The 19068-nt window shown below is 43.6% G+C and overlaps 1 protein-coding gene across 2 annotated transcripts in view; it reads right to left on the bottom strand.

Moving 5' to 3' along the window:
• LOC115155751 (zinc finger MYM-type protein 2) overlaps positions 1 to 19068 on the bottom strand; it is a 33243-nt gene that overhangs the window by 5548 nt on the left and 8627 nt on the right. For both annotated transcript variants that reach the window (XM_029702673.1, XM_029702672.1), the window contains exons 2-19: positions 13081 to 13869; positions 12649 to 12937; positions 12399 to 12561; positions 11855 to 12067; positions 11444 to 11600; positions 10991 to 11100; positions 10647 to 10772; positions 10257 to 10407; positions 9829 to 10001; positions 9496 to 9661; positions 9380 to 9414; positions 9127 to 9259; positions 8887 to 9008; positions 8454 to 8604; positions 8020 to 8154; positions 6687 to 6787; positions 4325 to 4469; positions 4021 to 4175 (exon numbers count right to left, since the gene is read on the bottom strand). In XM_029702673.1, the coding sequence (XP_029558533.1) occupies positions 4021 to 4175; positions 4325 to 4469; positions 6687 to 6787; positions 8020 to 8154; positions 8454 to 8604; positions 8887 to 9008; positions 9127 to 9259; positions 9380 to 9414; positions 9496 to 9661; positions 9829 to 10001; positions 10257 to 10407; positions 10647 to 10772; positions 10991 to 11100; positions 11444 to 11600; positions 11855 to 12067; positions 12399 to 12561; positions 12649 to 12937; positions 13081 to 13849 (3294 nt within the window). In that variant the 5' untranslated portion in view covers positions 13850 to 13869. The remainder of the gene's footprint in view (positions 1 to 4020; positions 4176 to 4324; positions 4470 to 6686; positions 6788 to 8019; positions 8155 to 8453; positions 8605 to 8886; positions 9009 to 9126; positions 9260 to 9379; positions 9415 to 9495; positions 9662 to 9828; positions 10002 to 10256; positions 10408 to 10646; positions 10773 to 10990; positions 11101 to 11443; positions 11601 to 11854; positions 12068 to 12398; positions 12562 to 12648; positions 12938 to 13080; positions 13870 to 19068) is intronic.

Raw genomic sequence — 19068 nt, 5'->3', positions numbered from 1 at the left:
TCCTGTACCTGTCCCGCAGGTGTCATGTTCAGATGTACCGATCCTGTGCAGGTGTTGTTACACGTGGTCTGCCACTGCGAGGACGATCAACTGTCTGTCCGGTCTCCCTGTAGCGCTGTCTTAGGCGTCTCACAGTACGGACATTGCAATTTATTGCCCTAACCAAGGCACGTACACGCAGATGAGCAGGGACCCTGGGCATCCTTCTTTTCGTGTTTTTCAGAGTCAGTAGAAAGGCCTCTTTAGTGTCCTAAGTTTTCATAACTGGGACCTTAATTGCCTACCATCTAAGCTGTTAGTGTCTTAACGACCATTCCACAGGTGCATGTTCATTTTATGTTTATTGAACAAGCATGGGAAAAAGTGTTTAAACACTTTACAATGAAGATTTGTGAAGTTATTTGGATTTTTACGAATTATCTTTGAAAGACAGGGTCCTGGAAAAAGGGACGTTTCTTTTTTTGCTGAGATTATACACACACACACAGTTGAAGTCGGAAGTTTACATACACCTTAGCCAAATAGATTTAAACTCAGTTTTTCACAATTCCTGACAGTTAATCCTAGTAAAAATTACATTTCTTAGGTCAGTTTGGATCACCACTTTATTTTAATAAATGTGAAATGTCAGAATAATAGTAGAGAGAATGATTTAATTCAGCTTTTATTTCTTTCATCACATTCCCAGTGGGTCAGAGGTTTACATGCACTCAAATAGTATTTGGTAGCATTGCCTTTAAATTGTTTAACTTGGGTCAAACGTTTCAAGTAGCCTTCCACAAGCTTCCCACAATAAGTTGGGTGAATTTTGGACAATTCCTCCTGACAGAGCTGGTGTAACCGAGTCAGGTTTGTAGGCCTCCTTGCTCGCACACGCTTTTTCAGTTCTGCCCACAAATCTTCTATGGGATTGAGGTCAGGGCTTTGTGATGGCCACCCCAATACCTTGACTTGGTGGTCCTTAAGCCATTTTGCAACAACTTTGGAAGTATATTTGGGGTCATTGTCCATTTGGAAGACCCCTTTGCGACCAAGCTTTAACTTCGTGACTGATTATCTTGAGATGTTGCTTCAATATATCCACATAATTTCTCTCTCCTCATGATGCCATCTATTTTGTGAAGTGCACCAGTCCCTCCTGCAGTAAAGCACTCCCACAACATGATGCTGCCACCCCTGTGCTTCACGGTTGGGACGGTGTTCTTCGGCTTGTAAGCCTCCCCCTTTTTCCTCCAAACATAACGATGGTCATTATGGCCAAACAGTTCTATTTTTGTTTCATTAGACCAGAGGACATTTCTCCAAAAGGTACGATCTTTGTCCCCATGTGCAGTTGCAAACCGTAGTCTGGCATTTTTATGGCGGTTTTGCAGCAGTGGCTTCTTCCTTGCTGAGCGGCCTTTCAGGTTATGTCAATATAGGACTTGTTTTACTGTGGATATAGATACTTTTGTACCCATTTCCTCCAGCATCTTCACAAGGTCCATTGCTGTTGTTTTGGGATTGATTTGCACTTTTCGCACCAAAGTACGTTCATCTCTAGGAGACAGCACGCATCTCCTTCCTGAGCAGTATGATGACTGCGGTGGTCCCATGGTGTTTATACTTGCGTACTATTGTTTGTACAGATGAACGTGGTACCTCCAGGCGTTTGGAAATTGCTCCCAAGGATGAACCAGACTTGTGGAGGTCTATAATTATTTTTCTGAGGTCTTGGCTTATTTCTTTAGATTTTTCCATGATATCAAGCAAAGAGGCACTGAGTTTGAAGGTAGGCCTTGAAATACATCCACAGGTACACCTCCAATTGACTCAAATTATGTCAATTAGCCTATCAGAAGCTTCTAAAGCCATGACATCATTTTCGGGAATTTCCCATGCTGTTTAATGGCACAGTCAACACAGTGTATGTAAACTTCTGACCCACTGGAATTGTGGTATAATGCATTATAAGTGAAATAATCTGGCTGTAAACAATTGTTGGAAAAATTACTTGTGTCATGCAAAGTAGATGACCTAACCGACTTGCCAAAACTATAGTTTGTCAACAAGAAATTTGTGGAGTGGTTGAAAATGACTCCAACCTAAGTGTATGTAAACTTATTCATACAGTTTAAGCAAGCTACTTTTTTCTGACATTGCAAAAATGCAGCCTTTTTGATAAAATGTTACAGTTTGCAGCAACCAGAGTTTGACATGTGACTACATTTTGCATTGAATTGTGGGTCATAACAACACCGCAAGTGACCAACGTTCACTCACTCCCTTGAGCTAAATGGAGGGCCGAGGGGGCAACGTTAGTGAATTGGACCTCCACTTAAGATGGCAATCAAACTGCATTCCGGTTTCGAGGGAAAGTGGCTAGCACAAGGACTGAGGGGGTAAAAATACTGTTTGGACTGCAGCCTTCATGTAGCCACCCAACATATTCACGCTGCGCCTATTCCTGTCTGAGAAGATAACATTTCACAAACATGCTCATCCAGGCCTACACCGGCACTGGTACCAGCTCGCTAGCTGCGTTTGCTCTGACTCTTACTACATTTAGCAAGCTAGCCAGCCAGCTAACTGCCGATTAACACATTTTTGTAAATTTAGCAAACGCTCTTATCCAGAGCAACTTACAGTAGTGAGGGCATACATTTTCATACTGGTCGCCCGTGGGAATCGAACCCACAACCCTGGTGTTGCAAGGGTCCTGCTCTACCAACTGAGCCACACAGGACAAATTACTTTAGCAACAACTTGCTAAGAAAAGACAAACTAGCAGATATTTTGTGCATATTACTGTCTGCAAACTACTAACAATGTGTAGAACGCTTGTGGAAAGCAGCATGTCACCAACATTGTTGCATCCATCTGACCATGCAGAGTGAACGACAAGAAAGTGCTTGTGACTCCGTGGTCGAGCAACTGCTCTCTCCTTGAGTGACGGGGTAGGGCTTGGTGTGGTTAGCGGCATGCAGCAGCAGGAGGGGGAGAGATGACTCACGTAGCAAACAGAGTAAACTATATAAACTGACATTATACTCGCCGGAGTTGCAAGATTCTCTGGTCTGATGAAATCAAGATTAAACTTTTTGGTCTGAATGCCAAGCGTCACGTCTGGAGAAAACCTGGCACCATCCCTATGGTGAAGCATGGTGGTGGCAGCATCATGCTGTGGGGACGTTTTTCAGCGGCAGGGACAGGGAGACTAGTCAGGATCGAGGGAAAGATGAACAGAGCAAAGTACAGAGAGATCCTTGATGAAAACCTGCCCCAGAGTGCTCAGGACCTCAGACTGGGGAGAAGACCTTCCAACAGGACAACGACCCTAAGCACACCGCTAGACCACGCAGGAGTGGCTTCGGGACAAGTCTCAATGTCCTTGAGTGGCCCAGCCAGAGGCCAGACTTGAACCTGATCTAACATCAATGGAGTGACCTGAAAATAGCTGTGCTGCGACGCTCCCCATCTAACCTGACAGAGCTTGAGGGGATCTGTAGAGAAGAATGGGAGAAACTCCCCAAATACAGTTGTGCCAAGCTTGTAGCGTCATACCCAAGAAGACTTGAGGCTGTAATCACTGCCAAAGGTTCTTCAACAAAGTACTGAGTAAAGGGTCTGAATACTTATGTAAATGTGATTTCCGTTTTTTACATTTTTTTTGTTGCAAAAATGTCTAAAAAACTGTTTTTGTTTTGTCATTATGGGGTATTGTGTGTAGAGTGATGAGGGAAAAAAACAATGTAATCCATTTTAGAATAAGTGTGGAAAAAGTCAAGGGGTCTGAATACTTTCCAAATGTGGGCCTGGAGCCATTCTGGTCATTAGCACCTATTCAGCTGATGTTCATAGATGTATATAGTACTGGAAAAGCCATAAGACAGAACCTCCAACATATTGCTTTCACCTATCCATGGCTTGTCAGATCTGTGAACGCTGTCTGAATGGGTAGGAGCAAAGGGCTACAAATTGAAATGGAACCAGGCCACAGAAGTCAAATGAGAAGGGGGAAACTAAACAGAGGTGACTGACCTGCTGGATGCCCAGGCAGAGGTAGAGGACGCTGTCGGGGGCATAGCATTCCCCGTTGGGCCGCCGTACCTCATGGACAAATCGTGACAGGGCCAGGCTGAGTTCTGATGCTTTCAGAGAGAGCGGGTTACTCTTCGACCGGGCCGGTGGAGGTTCTGAGGACAAAGAATTATAATCTCTTAGCAACTTAATTATATAGCACCTTTCATACAGAAAGCCAATGGTTCCAATTATTGTACGATAATAATTGCTGTGGGCGGAGCTTACTCAGCCTGCTTGAGATAGTCTTTCCCTTTATGGTCACCTGATTGTTCAGTTGAGGACAGCGCCCAACTTTTCCAGGCGTTGATCGCGTAGCGAGATCTCAGGGGTAGCGAGCGCCCCTCCACAGGGCCATCTGGTGTAGGGGGAGAGGAAGGGTCTCCCTCCACAGCACGCCTCTTGTGTCCCTAAAACACACAGCTCCTACGAATGAGACTGGTAATGTCTCGGTAGAAGCCTTTGTCGTGTGGGAGACCTTATCGACTCTTTTCTTTGTACGAATAACTTTATAAAAAAACATTAGCCCACACACTTTCAATATTTAAATAATTAAATTTTTCTATTATGTTTATGATGCCGGATTGTTTTTAGTATATATTTTTTCAAGATGTTTAGATGTTAATCTTCATCATGGCTTATTATTTAATGTCCTCATATGAAAAACACCAATCAGTTTCAGGATGTGAACAGCAATGGAGTTCTAATCATCAGACACACTTCTGCTTCCAATTGGAGCTAGATGAAAGGGGTCAGGGTTAGAGTTGCACGAGATACCGGTACCATGGTAATATCACTGTACCAAAACCTCATGATACCAACATTTTAATATACAGTAGTACCGTTTCACATGATACTATCACATTATCCAGCCCTACCGATATAAAGAACCACCTGGCGCCTTTTATAAAATGTTGATAAAGTCAGTTGTTTATAAGTTTAGTACATTTTTATTGCACCGGTCCAATAATATCCACTTCACTTTCATTTATATGTCACCATTATTTAACAAAGCACATATCAGGTGTGGCAGCTGTAAATCAGCCAACCATATCCCATACCAGCCCTCACTCACCTGCTTCTTTCCATCCGCTCTTCATAATAATACATGGGACTTACATAGCACTTTAAGGGCCCAAAGTCGCTTTACAATTATAGAAATGAAAAAAATAAATAAATAAACAAACTGACTAAACATGAATAAAGAGGGGTGAGGGAAAGAGTGTGATATCAATGTATCGGGACATATAGTTGGGATTTGGATATGAATCTGGTTTAGGGTAAGGGGTGGGATTCATTTACATCTATTCCTCCGTCAGATTAAAAAATATATAATTTAACAGCGATGGCGAGCAGAAACGGGGATGCAGACCCAGACGAGTCTTCTGTTAGATTTGTACATTGGTTACATTGGAGAAGCGCGCAAAGCGAGCAATGTTGATACATTGTATAATTTCATTGCCTGTTGTAACCAAGAGCACAGACCAGTCAGAGTAGACTTTGCAAGTTCACTGTCATGCATCCGCATTGTCAGAGGGAAAATGGAGCACCGCTTCGCGACAGGCATGCTTTCAGCTTTACAGCAAAGAAAACTGCTTTTCTCTAGCCTAAACAGTTAAAACAATATGACCCATATTACCAGAGGTCTAGTCTGTAGCCTAAACAGTTAAAACAATATGACCCATATTACCAGAGGTCTAGTCTGTAGCCTAAACAGTTAAAACAATATGACCCATATTACCAGAGGTCTAGTCTGTAGCCTAAACAGTTAAAACAATATGACCCATATTACCAGAGGTCTAGTCTGTAGCCTAAACAGTTAAAACAATATTATCAGAGATACCTTTTTATTGGGATTTGTTTTATATAATTTCACAAACCAAGTCACGGGCCATTTTAAACTAATCCCGGGTCGCTATTTATTGGTTTGATAACAAACAGCGTTCAGTCATGTTACCTAGCTAGCTAACAACCTGGTAACTGGACAGTTGGTTTAGACACATCTGATTGGCACAGGAAAAGGGTCTGCTACTCATGAGATGTGCTTCAAAAGGTTATTTTCAAATAGGCCTTTACTGGTGCTCCTTAAAATTCTGTTTGGTGCCTAACGTTTTAAAAGTTGGAGCAGTGTGTGTATGTGTGTTTGTGGGAGAGAGAGTGGTGTGTGTGTTTATGAGAATGAGGGAGACAGAGTGTGAGGGAGTGAGGAAGGGAGAGCGAGTGTCTGTAAATTGAAGATTAAAGGTTTCATGCAGTGTTTTCCCCTAACTGACACAATGACATGCAGATCATTATCTATGTACACTCCTTCCTCCCATTCCTCCAGCCAAATCACAGATAGGCCTTTGCAAATATGAGCAAATCAGCCATTCTATGCAGCATTCTATTATACAGCGAACAGTGTGCAGTTAAATTGAATATGTGTTGTATTGAGTAGAAGTGTGAATTTCAGTTACAGGTTTTTAGAGAACGTTTAGAAAACAGGAACAAGTGTCCGGGGGATGGGGCAAACAGGATGGTAGGCCACAGATATTTGCCCCACCATGGTATCGTGATACTTGGTCTAGTATATTACTGTTTGTAAAATGTTGCTATCACGACAACACTAGTCAGGGTGGGTAGTGTACCTGTGTCCTGGCTCTGGGCGCCACTTCCTTCTCCTCAGCCAGGAGAGGGGGCAGGGTGAACCCCATGTCCACGTCCAGGCCCTCCAGCGCAGGGACAGGGTCTGGGGCACCACAGGACAAACAGACACAGGTAAGGGATGAGCCAAGTCAAAGCCCACCAGACTGAATTGGACAGAGGTAGGCAGAGCTGAAGTGAACCGGGCTGAACTGAACTGTGCCAAACTGAGCCAGACAGATGGAGGGAGGGAGAGATGTGAATGAGTGAATTAGCTACTGGCCCTTACCTGTGGGGGTGAATTAAATCAAACAGCTGTTTTCTAACTAGCTTCTCTCTACTGAACACATAGTCCAGTGCTGCTGGTCACGGGATCAGTTGGCTAGGTTCTTTAAGCTACCGTAATTTCCGGACTATAAGCCGCTACTTTTTTCCCACGCTTTGAACCTCGCGGCTTAAACAATGACGCGGCTAATATATGGATTTTTCCCACTTCCAAAAAAATGTACAAAATTTAAATAAACATTCTGTGACGTGCTCAGTTTTTTGGCGGCATGAAGCTTTCATTAGACCAATTAAATTGCCGAACGGGTTAAGGTCAAACAACTTTTTTGTTTACTGTTTAGATTAAATCGAGCGCGCTCAAACTTCCCATCATTCTGATTACGGTAGTCATTTTGTCACCCTCATCATGGCAAAGACACGGAGAAATGCATATGATGCAGCTTTCAAGTTGAAGGCGATTGATCTGGCTGTTGGAAAAGGAAATAGAGCTGCTCCACGGGAGCTTGGTCTGGAGCAATGACTTTCTTGGTAGGCTACTGTTTACTGCTAATTTAAAAAAAATTGTTACAAGCAGTGTTTCGTTAAAGCCTGTGTAAAGTTCATTTGTTTCAATGTACCGGTAGGCATCTGCGGCTTATAGACATGTGCGGCTTATTTATGTTCAAAGTAATACTTTTTTTTTTTAATTCAGTGGGTGCGGCTTATAGTCAGGTGCGCTCAATAGTCCGGAAATTACGGTACCATTATAATTATTATCTAGGTCCTTTACTGTTCCTTCTGAATCCACTTCCACTTAATAAAAAAATCCCTTTGTCCGATAGGAGTGACGAGTCAAACGAGCAGGCAGTCCAGAAATAACCCGAGAGATATTTATCTGAATTACTGTACTGTTCCATAATATAAAAAACACACACCCATGTGACCTGTGATATTGTGTAACACCTCCCCACTGTACAGAGAGCAGTCAAATAATATAATTTTCCACAATAGAGAAGGACAGCACTAGAAAGTGTCTCAGTGTCAGGGTGGTCAGATGTTGTTCAGTCGTCGTACCTTGAGGAAAGTCGTTCTCCAGGTCCAGGTCTGGTTCATACTTCTCATCCTCCCCATCCGATTCAGAGCTGCTGCTACTGGAGCTGCTGCTGCTGGACCTGGCCTCTCCTCCTCCTCCTCGCTCCCTCTTCACATCTGAAACAATCACACAAAAATCAACCTCACAACTGTGCTTCCCATTCAGGTGGACAAAGATACATACTGGTAGTCATGGATAAAGCTTCCTGGCTTGTTTCATGTCCTCATAACAATACACCAATCACAGAGTTTCAGGATGTGAACAGCAATAGAGTCCTAATCATTGGACACACTTCACAGTACTTGAGTAACGCTTTGAGTTTGCACTGTTGGAACATGCAAACTGTGGATGTGGTATCCAGCTTTCTTTCTCTCTGTGTGTGTGTGTGTGTGTGTGTCTCTCTCTCGCTCTCTACCTGGCTTCTGGTCCTCTGCGATCATCTCAGCCATGGAGAGGAGGTCAGCCTCGTGGGGGTCAGTGGGGACTTTGGCCTTAAGCTCGGTGATGGTCTGGAGAATCTGATCTGCACCCTGCATCGTGGTTGGCAGGAATACCGGCACTGGAACCTGAGATACGAGGGAGGAACAGGGACAACTGGTTGGTTAGGGACTGTCCATGTGTTAAATACTAGTAAGAGTCGATTGAGAGTCAATATCCGCTCCACCTTATTATTTTCATAACAAGAATGTGATTCATAGTTGTCCTCATATTTACAAAATACCAATCAGAGTTTCAGAATGTGAACAGCAATAGAGTTCTAATCATCGGACACACCTCCGCTTGAAATATCTGGATTTGCACTTTTGGGACTATTCTATTGGTTCCATGGAGCCCAGGGCGTTTCTTACCGGGACGGGTAGTGTGATGGGCATGGGTGTAATCTGGGCGTAGAGGTTCATGGGGACAGGTACGAACACGGGTACAGGGATGGGTACGGGAATGTACTCCCTCTTCACCCCGTCATCCTCATCTGGAGACAGACACACTGGTCAAAGGTCAACCCAAGGGCAATGACACTACTGTGTGGAAGATAATGTGCTGAACAGTTTGAACCACAACTTCTCAGAGAGTAATACTGAGCTGTGTACCCGTCTGTAGGAGCTTGCTCTGCATGTGTGGTTTGCAGTAGGTGGCCTTGGTCATAGTGAGAGGCTTGCAGAGTACAGCTTTATTCTTCACATCCTTTAGGATCCCTCCACCGGTGTACGGCTGACTCAACATCTAGCAGATAGAAAGGTTAAGAGACGATACTTGTTAAAGAAGGAGAATGATATTCTTTACCTTACGGTCAGCCGTACTGTAACGATTATAGGGTTTTAACATGAAGTGTTTTTTTCTCACCGCAATGTTGGTTGCCTCGGTTTGTATTCCAAATCCTGTCAATAGAAAACAGGGTTCCATAAGTCAACCACAATGAATCACTTGTATTAAAAGAATAAACACACACAAATTAGTACCAAGTCTGGTGTTCTCTGGGCCCTTTTGCGTTGCCAGGTTGGGTTCGTTCTGCTGGCAGTAGAAACGGAGGAGACACTGCTGGTCACAGAAGTGCTTCATCTCTGCTCTCCACTGTACCGACTCAGTCAGGTTCCCCTGCACCTTACAGCAATCACAACGCGCCGCCTGGAGGACATACAGGAAAACGCACACAAAAACACCCTTCATATAAGAGACTGATCAAATCAAAATCACCCTATGGAGACACAATTTTGAGAATAACATAAAAATAAGTAATCAATGACTAACTCAGTATTTTTCACAGCTAAACTGATTTAGGTAGGTGCTCTGACCTTGTAGTACCACTCATGGAACTTCTTGGCGCAGGTTTCACTGCAGAAGTCCCTGGAAACACCGGCCAGCTGCCTGGTCACTCCTCTCTTACACAGCTGAGTGCAGTAGTTACAGGTGACACACTTCAGACCCAGCCGGTTGGCAAAGTCCTGCTTGAACAGCAGCTTACAACCTGAGGGGAAACAGGGACAACAACTATTAGGTGGTTACATGATGTCAATGCTCACCTGACAGACAAACTGTGGCTCAACTCATGTTTGGTCTGGGTGAAGTGCCCCATCTAGTGGCAGAAAATGATAAGGCCATGAATAAATATGGGATGAGGACAAGTATTATCCACCCCGAGAGTGTTTAATCAGGGTTCTTTCACAATCAAAACCGACTAGCTAACAAGTACACAGATGAAGGAGTGAGAGCCTTGGCGAACCTTCGCTGCAGAAGGGCCTCTTGACTCCAGAGAACTTGACCGTCTCGTGGAGCGTCTTCTCCTCCTGGCAGTACTCGCAGAACGTGACGATGCAGTGCAGCTTCTTGTAGTCCTCACAACATATTTTACTGCAGAACTGGTACACTTTATCCTGGGGGGGAATAGATACCGACATAATGTTGAATGCTCTTGCATATTTAATAGAGTTTTGACCACTTTATTTATCCTGCACACAGAGGGAGAAGTGGAGCATGTACACTCACAGACTTCCAACAGAAAGGTGTACAATTAACTTTGGGGGTTAATTTTGAGAACAAAAAAAGAATACAACTAAAAACGTAATAGAATTGTGTTATATAAACCAAGTTCATGACCACAAAGTGAATTTACCTCCCACTCCAGGATTTCAGGCTTTAGGCTGAATGCTCCTCGACAGTAATTACATTTGAGCTGGATGTTGTGGTTCGTTGTAGACATGGGAGCCTGTCCATTGGTTACTGTATGAATGGTTGCATTCTGAAGAAATAGAGAAAAACATTTAATTGAGCTGCAGACAACCAGATAAGGGCCCCAGACAGTCAGGGACTCATATTGTTTCATGGCACTGCACTAGACATGTTTTTTTCTAACATGAAACCTAACTATAAGTAGGCTTTTAGAATTCTTATTAAAATCTTTTGTCCTGGTTAAGGTGACATTTACAATAATAAAGACAGAAAGGAGTCCATACGTACCTGGAACTTGGTGACACACATTGAGCTGCAAAAGTTTACGACCTTCCCCTCAGGCAGTGATGCCTGGTACTGAGGTAACGATGTCTTCTTACAGAAGTGACACGTGGGCTCTGAGTCCGCAGAAATAAAAACAGAACATCCCTTACCACATAACCTTCCTTCACAGGGTATGATCCAACTTAAGTAAGCACCAGCACCTTTATTATTGTACTTGCTGCACTGGACTCACACCCATGAATATGTACACAGAGACAAATAAAACAACTAACCACCACAAAGCAACCACACCAACAGTTAGTGTAAAGGACATAAGATGTGGGCTCACTGGAGAGTGAGAGTGGCAGTGCTATAATATGTGTGAGACGAGGTTTAATCCAGGAACTGAAATTCAAGTAATGAAGTGAAAATTGAGAACAGTGATGCTCTGATGGTGAGGGATCGACAAATACTGACGGAGGATAGTGATAGCGCTGCTGGCGATCTTGGTCTTGTTCATGCAGGCTGTGGAGCAGTATGGTTCCATTGTGCCGCTGGCCCCGATGCAGTGAGTTACTTCACTAGACCGGACCATGGCCCTACAGCCAGTACACATCGTCATCTTAGAGTTGGCCTGGAGGAACAAGGGAACACAAATATTTGTAGCCATAACATCAATCATGAATAGCACCTAAAGTGGATACTATTGTTACAATTTCCAGCTGATATGGACCAATAGAAACAAACAGAAAAAAATCTACAATCTCCCAGTGTCAGGGAGAGAGTGGATAAGACAGCCTGGATTTTTACCCGCTTGTAGTCCCCGATACAGATCTGAGTGGTTGTTACCCGCTTGTAGCCCCTGATACAGTTCTGAGTGGTTGTTACCTGCTTGTAGTCACTGATACAGTTCTGGCAGCAGAAGCGTTTCTGCTTGCCATCGATGATGAGGAAGTGGTTGGCGGTGGCGCGGCTGGGCAGGTATTCACCACACTGCTCACAGCAGTTCACAATGAGCCCGTTGGCCATGCGGTAACGGTTGAAACAGGCATCGCTGCAGATCTTATGGGTGACCGTCTTGAAACTCACCTCATGGCGGATCTGTAATGAAGAAAGCCAATAGAAATAACTTTTTTGACCACATATTGTTATGAATCAATCATAGTGAATGAATACTCTGGAAGTGGTAAGATCTGTGAGAGATTCTAGCTGGTGTTGTTGGGGTTGTTTATAAATACTCTATTGTGAGATGGGAGCCACGCTTCATTTTGATGCCAACTGTTTTCCATGCAGTAACCATGGTCACCAGGCTTGGACAGACAGAGCGGATGAGAAACTGTGCCGTCGGCAGCAATGTTGGAGGGAGAGTGATTGGAACGCATCTCATATATACTCAGTCCCTAATCGACCCCTACCCACAATTGTGACTAACCTCAGTGAGCTTGCTGCAGACAGTGCACTTAGTTTTAAGGGAGGACTTGGGTGGGTTCTGTTTATTCTCGTAGGCTCCCAGACAGCCTGTACTGCAGAACTCCTGGAACGACTCACTGGAGTCCACCTGGGCCACGATGGTTCCCTTCATTGTAGTGATGTCCCTGGAAGACAGGGTAATGCACACACACATTAGAAATAATGTAGCAAATTAGATATAGCGACACAAAAAAACAACACTTCCTTCTTACTTTTTGCACATGGTGCAGCTCTTCTTAGGGGTGGGTTTGTGTGAGAAGGAAGAGAGGCAGGTGGTGGAACAGAAAAGGTGTGTGGAACCTTTCCGCTGGTAAGCCGTCTGGCCTTTCTTCAGAGGCTTCTTACAATTGGCGCAGGTCACCTTGACAGTGCGAGGGGGGTTCTGGGAGCCTGAGGGGGAGGGGCCGGGTGGTTTGGGCAGGGATACGGCTGGTGATGTAGAGTCTACCCCCGTCCGTTTCTGGTTTCGCGGGAACGAGGCCGACTGGGAGATCCACGAATCTGTGGCAGGAAGAAAACAAGAACAAAAACAAACATTAGCACACCTGAAGAAATGACTTGACATGGCTGCAATGTGAAAAGAAGAAAAATAAGCCAGCACAGAATGATTCAGCACATTCGTGTGAAAATCATGTGTTTATTACCAGGCGTCTGGTGGGTCACCGTGTCTCCGTTCTGTACAGGCTGGCTAGTGGTGGAGGTGTTGCTAACCCGGCCAGGGTTGAAGGTGGTCGGGAGCCTGTTGCTGCTGATGGAGCTCTGGGCCTCAGGATTCAGACTGAAGGTGCTGCTGATCTGCAAGCCATTCTCCACCCCGCCCTGCAGTGACGTCACACTGGTGATCACCAGGTTCATGTCCCCTTCCGCCATTGGCTCGGCTGCTGTAGCTGCCGTGGCAACAGAGGGCCCTAGCGTTGTGACACTGGCAATCTTTATCTCAGAATCGGGCTCTGTGCTGCTCAGTATGCCTTCGCTATCTGAAGAAGGGCCTCCGGCTGTGGCTTGTGAGGAAAAGCCTCTGTGCCCGGGATCCTCCTCATCGTCAATGACGATGGGCTCTGTGGGTGCTGCAGAATAGGTGGCGGGTGGACTGGGGATCTTGGCGGGGGCTGTGGCTGTTGTCGTGTTTATCATTGCTGTGGTTTCTGTTTCAGAGGGGTGGGGCTCAGTGCAGTCTGTGGGGGTGGAAGCAGCTTGGAAAGAGGGAGACAAGGCCTCTTCCACCAGCACCACATCATCATCGTCATTGTTCTCTATAACCCTGGAGGGTTGCTCTATTGCCTTGGTGACAGGAGCCTGGGTTCTCGTGGGGGGTGTAGTTTGCTCTGAGTGAGTGGTGTCTGTGTCCATGGGTTCCTTATCTGGGGCTGTGTTCTCCTCTACTCGAGGTTTAGCCTCCGATTCCCCATCCATCGTTTAGGCTGCGGCTGCACCTGCACCCACACAGCACAGATTATTAGGTAAAACTTACCATAAGCATGTCAAGTGCAAAGCATGTCAAGTGCAGGTATCCCAGGTATAGCTGTGTGTATGTGATGAAATAGGAATACAGCCAACCACTGTCTAAGCTAGCAGGTTGATTCCCTACAGAGTCATTAATGAGTTCAGTTAAATCCCAGTTAGAAGACTGATTTCTTTCCAGAAATACAAATTCTATGCAGGCCTGTGCACATTTCAAGATCATGTCACCTTGATGTGGCTCCTCAGAGACTTCCCTGGGAATTGTAAAACATATTTGAAATGTTGTGCATGCCTTGGTACATTTGGAAAGCACCTGTGTGTTCAGGAGACATTGATTGGATTACATGTGAATCTAGTTGGCTGAATCTGGAGCATAAAAATGCCTGCAATACCACTGACTGTCCAGGGGAGCCACTATCCTGCAAGAATACTGATGTCTGCATATTTTCTCTCTCATCCTTTCCCTCTTCTCTTGTCCCTCCTACCCCTTTTGGTCTCCCTCTACTCCTTCTGTCCAGGTTCTCCTCTCATTCAAACCTCTACCTCCCCCTACAAACAGTGTCACATATCTATCCTCTGTCTCCTCTCCTCCCCCTTCGTCCACCTCTACCATCTCTGTTGCCAAGTGATGCAACACCTTGGTTGCCGTAGTGACCAGGAGACTACCATGGGGGTTGGTTGTTCTATGAAGGTAGACATCAGGCTAACATTCAGTACTAGGCAGTAGGCACCAAATGGAAGCCAAGATGCAGCACTACCTGGCCATGCTCATTCTCCAGTTTGGGTCCATGTTTAATCCAGTCCACTATACCAAACACGATCGTAGACTACAACGGATTGCAGTTGCCACAGAGACAAACGGTCAATTTTGCAGAGCCTTTTATGAGAGCGATGGACACCCCCCCAAAGACCACTGTTATGACAACATATATTGAACAACAACATAAATGCAACATGTAAAGTGTTGGTCCCATGTTTCATGAGCTGAAATAAAAGATTCCAGAAATGTTCCATATAGGGAATCACAATATATAGGTGAACATATAGGAATCGGACCATATTAGCTAAAAATGCTAACATCGGTATCGGCTGATGTCTAGTTTAACGCTAATGTGCAAAACCGATGTAAAAGCTGATGTGCACACCTATATAACGTAGGTACATGACGTAATGACTAGAGGTCGACCGATTATGATTTTTCAACACCGATGCCGATACCGATTATTGGAGGGCCAAAAACCCGATGCGGATTAAAAATCGGCAGATTATTATTATTTTTTTTGTTGTAATAATGACAATTACAACAATACTGAATGAACACTTATTTTAACTTAATTTAGCCTCAAATAAATAATGAAACATGTTCAATTTGGTTTAAATAATACAAAAACAAAGTGTTGGAGAAGGAAGTAAAAGTGCCATGTAAGAAAGCTACTGTTTAAGTGCCTTGCTCAGAACATGGGAACATATGAAAGCTAGTGGTTCCTTTTAACATGAGTCTTCAATATTCCCAGGTAAGAAGTTTTAGGTTGTAGTTATTATAGGAATTATAGGACCATTTCTCTCTATACGATTTCTATTTCATATACCTTTGACTATTGGATGTTTTTATAAGCACTTTAGTATTGCCAGTAACAGTATAGCTTCCGTCCCTCTCCTCGCTCCTACCTGGGCTCAAACCAGGAACACATCGACAACAGCCACCCTCAAAGCAGCGTTACCCATGCAGAGGAAGGGAAACAACTACTCCAAGTCTCAGAGCGAGTGACGTTTCAAACGCTATTAGCGTGCACCCGGCTAACTAGCTAGCCATTTCACATCGGTTACACCAGCCTAATCTTGGGAGCTGATAGGCTTGAAGGGGTGGAACGTTCCAACAGGAATCTGTTCCAAAAAACGTAAAGTAAAAGATTGCCAACCAACAACGCATACAAACCTAGCTAACTAGATGCCGAATAGGCATCAACTCACCACGTAGCTTATTCTTAATGTTTGTCCATAGGCAAACAGACATGTGAGGACTGACATTTTTCGGAATAAACGTAGTGAGGTTCGACCAGACCGGGTTATGAAGCTAGCCACAATAGGGACAAGTGGAATTTGCAGTTTTCCTTCAAAATGTAAAAAGTATGTAATTGACAGTGATGCAAATGTATACAAATAGAATTATGTCATGCTTTTTATTTTTTTTTAACCACAAAGTCCACTATTGTGGCTAGCTTCACAGATGGGCCCAACCACCAATAACCAAATTAGAACTGTCTTATAAATTAGGGTTATTTTAGATGACGCCTAGCTATATAGTTAGCTAGCTAACTATAGCTACTGAAACAGATGTCGTGTTGCTATGTTTTTGGGGGAAGAACATTGTTCGCATCCATGAGATAGCTAGCTTTTTTTAAATGACCAGCACTGTAGGTGCACGAGACAACTTTGTATTGATGAATCGTTATGACATATGAAATATGAGTGAATGTAATCAATGTGTAATAACTATGTAAAAATTAATGTACGAGTTAAATTATGTGAAGTGCAGTCATATTCAGATCCTGACTGGTCAACAAGCTTATTTGACACGAAAAGACCCGAATGGCGTTCCATAGCAAAGATGCAAACGGCGTTTCATAGAAATTCTGGTTGAGAATGAAACGACTGAACAAATGAACAACAAAACAGCGGCGCAAGTAAGTGAAAGAAATAGGTTTTACTGGTAATGGGAACATACGTAAATGCCAACAAAATAACATTTTGGTCAGTGTGGTGTGTAACCTTTATTTAACTAGGCAAGTCAGTTAAGAACAAATTCTTATTTACAATGATGGCCTACCCTGGACGATGCTGGGCCAATTGTGCACCGCTTTATGGGACTCCCAATCAAGGCCGGATGTGATTCAGTCTGGATTCAAACCAGGGACTGTAGTGACGCCTCTTGCACTGAGATGCAGTGCCTTAGACCACTGCGTCCATGTGTGTGTTAACTATGTAACTGCACTAGAATGAATAAAAGGCCGCTAAAACTTAAAAAATAAAAAAAACAAAAATAATAAAACAAACAAATAACTAAAATACCAAAAAATACCAAAAAAATTAAAAATATTAAAAATACTAAAAAATAAAAATACTAAAAACCAATCGGTATCGTTTTTTGTAAGACAAATAGCGGAATCGTCCAAAAACGTCATATCGGTGCATCACTAGTCCCATATGCACAAAAGCTTACCTAAATTTTGTACACGAATTTGTTAACCTCCCTGTTGGTGAGCATTTCTCCTTTGCCAAGATAATCCATCCACCTGACAGGTGTGGCATATCAAGAAGCTGATTAAATAGCATGATCATTACACAGGCGCATATTGTACTGGGAACAATAAATGGTCACAAAAATTAGCAGTTTTGTCACACAACACTACAGATATCCTTCCAACCGGACTCAAAAGCAGACCACTTGTTAATGGTGAAGTATGAGCGAGCGGTTTGCTGATGTCAACATTGTGAACAGAGAGCCCTATGGTAGCTGTGGTGTTTTGGTATGGGCCGGCATAAGCAACCGACAAAAACAATTGCATTTCATCAATGGCAATTTGAATGCACAGAGATACCATGACGAGATCCTAAGGCCCATTGTCCTGCAATTCATCTGCCTCCATCACCTCATGTTTCAGCAAGATAATGCACAGCGACCATGTCGTAAGGATATGTACACAATTCCTGGAAGCTGAAAATGTGCCAGTTCTTCCATGGCCTGCATTCTCACCAGACATGTCACCCATTGAGCATGTTTGGGATGCTCTTGATCGACATGTACAACAGCGTGTTCCAGTTCCCGCCAATATCCAGCAACTTCGTACAGCCATTGAAGAGGATTAGGACAACATTCGACAGGACACAATCAACTTTATGCGAAGGAGATGTGCCGCACTGCCTGAGGCAAATGGTGGTCACACCTAGAGTTGCAAAGGGTTGGAAACTTTCCAGTAAATTTCCATGGGAAGTTAAGCCCGGGAATTTTGCTTAAATTCACCAAAAAGTTAGCTTATAACAGTGAACCTTTTTTGTGGGATACACAAGGCAATTCTAGGTCTTGTGGCATATTTTGGTTAAACTATGCCCAATTCAATGGAATTGCAACCCTCTGCATGCACAGTGCATTCTTCCATCTCATGTACAGCTGATTCTCAAGATCTTGCACACTAATGAGATGCTATTGAGCCCACACTACTACACTGGTTGAGCCAAGGACTACATGCTTTCTGGTAAGTTTTGATTACAATACTGGGTGGGGTGAATATATTTTATGACATACATTATTTTTTGTGTTAACTAGTAAATAGTAGCCTACATCAAAGTGTGTTTAAATCAATTCTAACTTAACAATTTCTGCTAGTTGGTTTTTGCTACCATGTAGGTTTAAGCTTGCTTGAGCCTGCTAACAGTGTTATTTCACCTGTTGCCATACATGTTTCATTTGAAAACATTTATCTTACAAAGGAGTTGTTTAATTTAACTGCACAAGGATTTGTATTAGTTTTTTACTCATTTTTTTCTAATCTTTACAGGATAAGGCCACTATCTGATATGTGGAGACATTTCACTGCAGCTAATGTAGAAGGAAAAGCTGTGTACATTTGCAAATACTGTGCCAAATCATATGTGGAGAATGCAACAAAGGTGCAGAATCATCTTGACAAGTGCATAAAGTTCCCTCAGCGCTCACAACAAGCAACCTCTGACAAAAGTCCCTCTACTTCTATTTGAGGTGAAAATGATGAATTGGACACCTTATCGATAGCAACAGCTCATGTTCCTCCTGGAATCAGAAGTTGTTTTTTTTACTCAATGGAGGAATGTAGTCAGAAATGCTGATGAATGTCTTGCTCAAGCTGTGTATACAACTGGTTCACCTCTGATGCTCACAGGCAATGTGTATTGGAAAAGATTTCTGAATGTTCTTCGCCCAGCATACACCCCTCCAAACAGACATGCTTTATGTACTCATTTGCTGGATGCAGAGTTCAAGTGAAGGTCACGCAAATCATAGAGAAAGCAGACTGTATTGCAATCATCTCTGATGGGTGGTCAAATGTTCGTGGGCAAGGAATAATTAACTACATCATCTCCACCAGTACTCTACAGAGAAACAGACACACCGGTTTCCACATTGCAGATGAGCT

This window comes from Salmo trutta, chromosome 20 (genome assembly GCF_901001165.1).
Source record: "Salmo trutta chromosome 20, fSalTru1.1, whole genome shotgun sequence".
NCBI classification, from domain to species: Eukaryota; Metazoa; Chordata; class Actinopteri; order Salmoniformes; family Salmonidae; genus Salmo; species Salmo trutta.
Note: the sequence above shows the minus strand (reverse complement) of the source record. Positions and strands in the feature narration are given on the sequence as shown.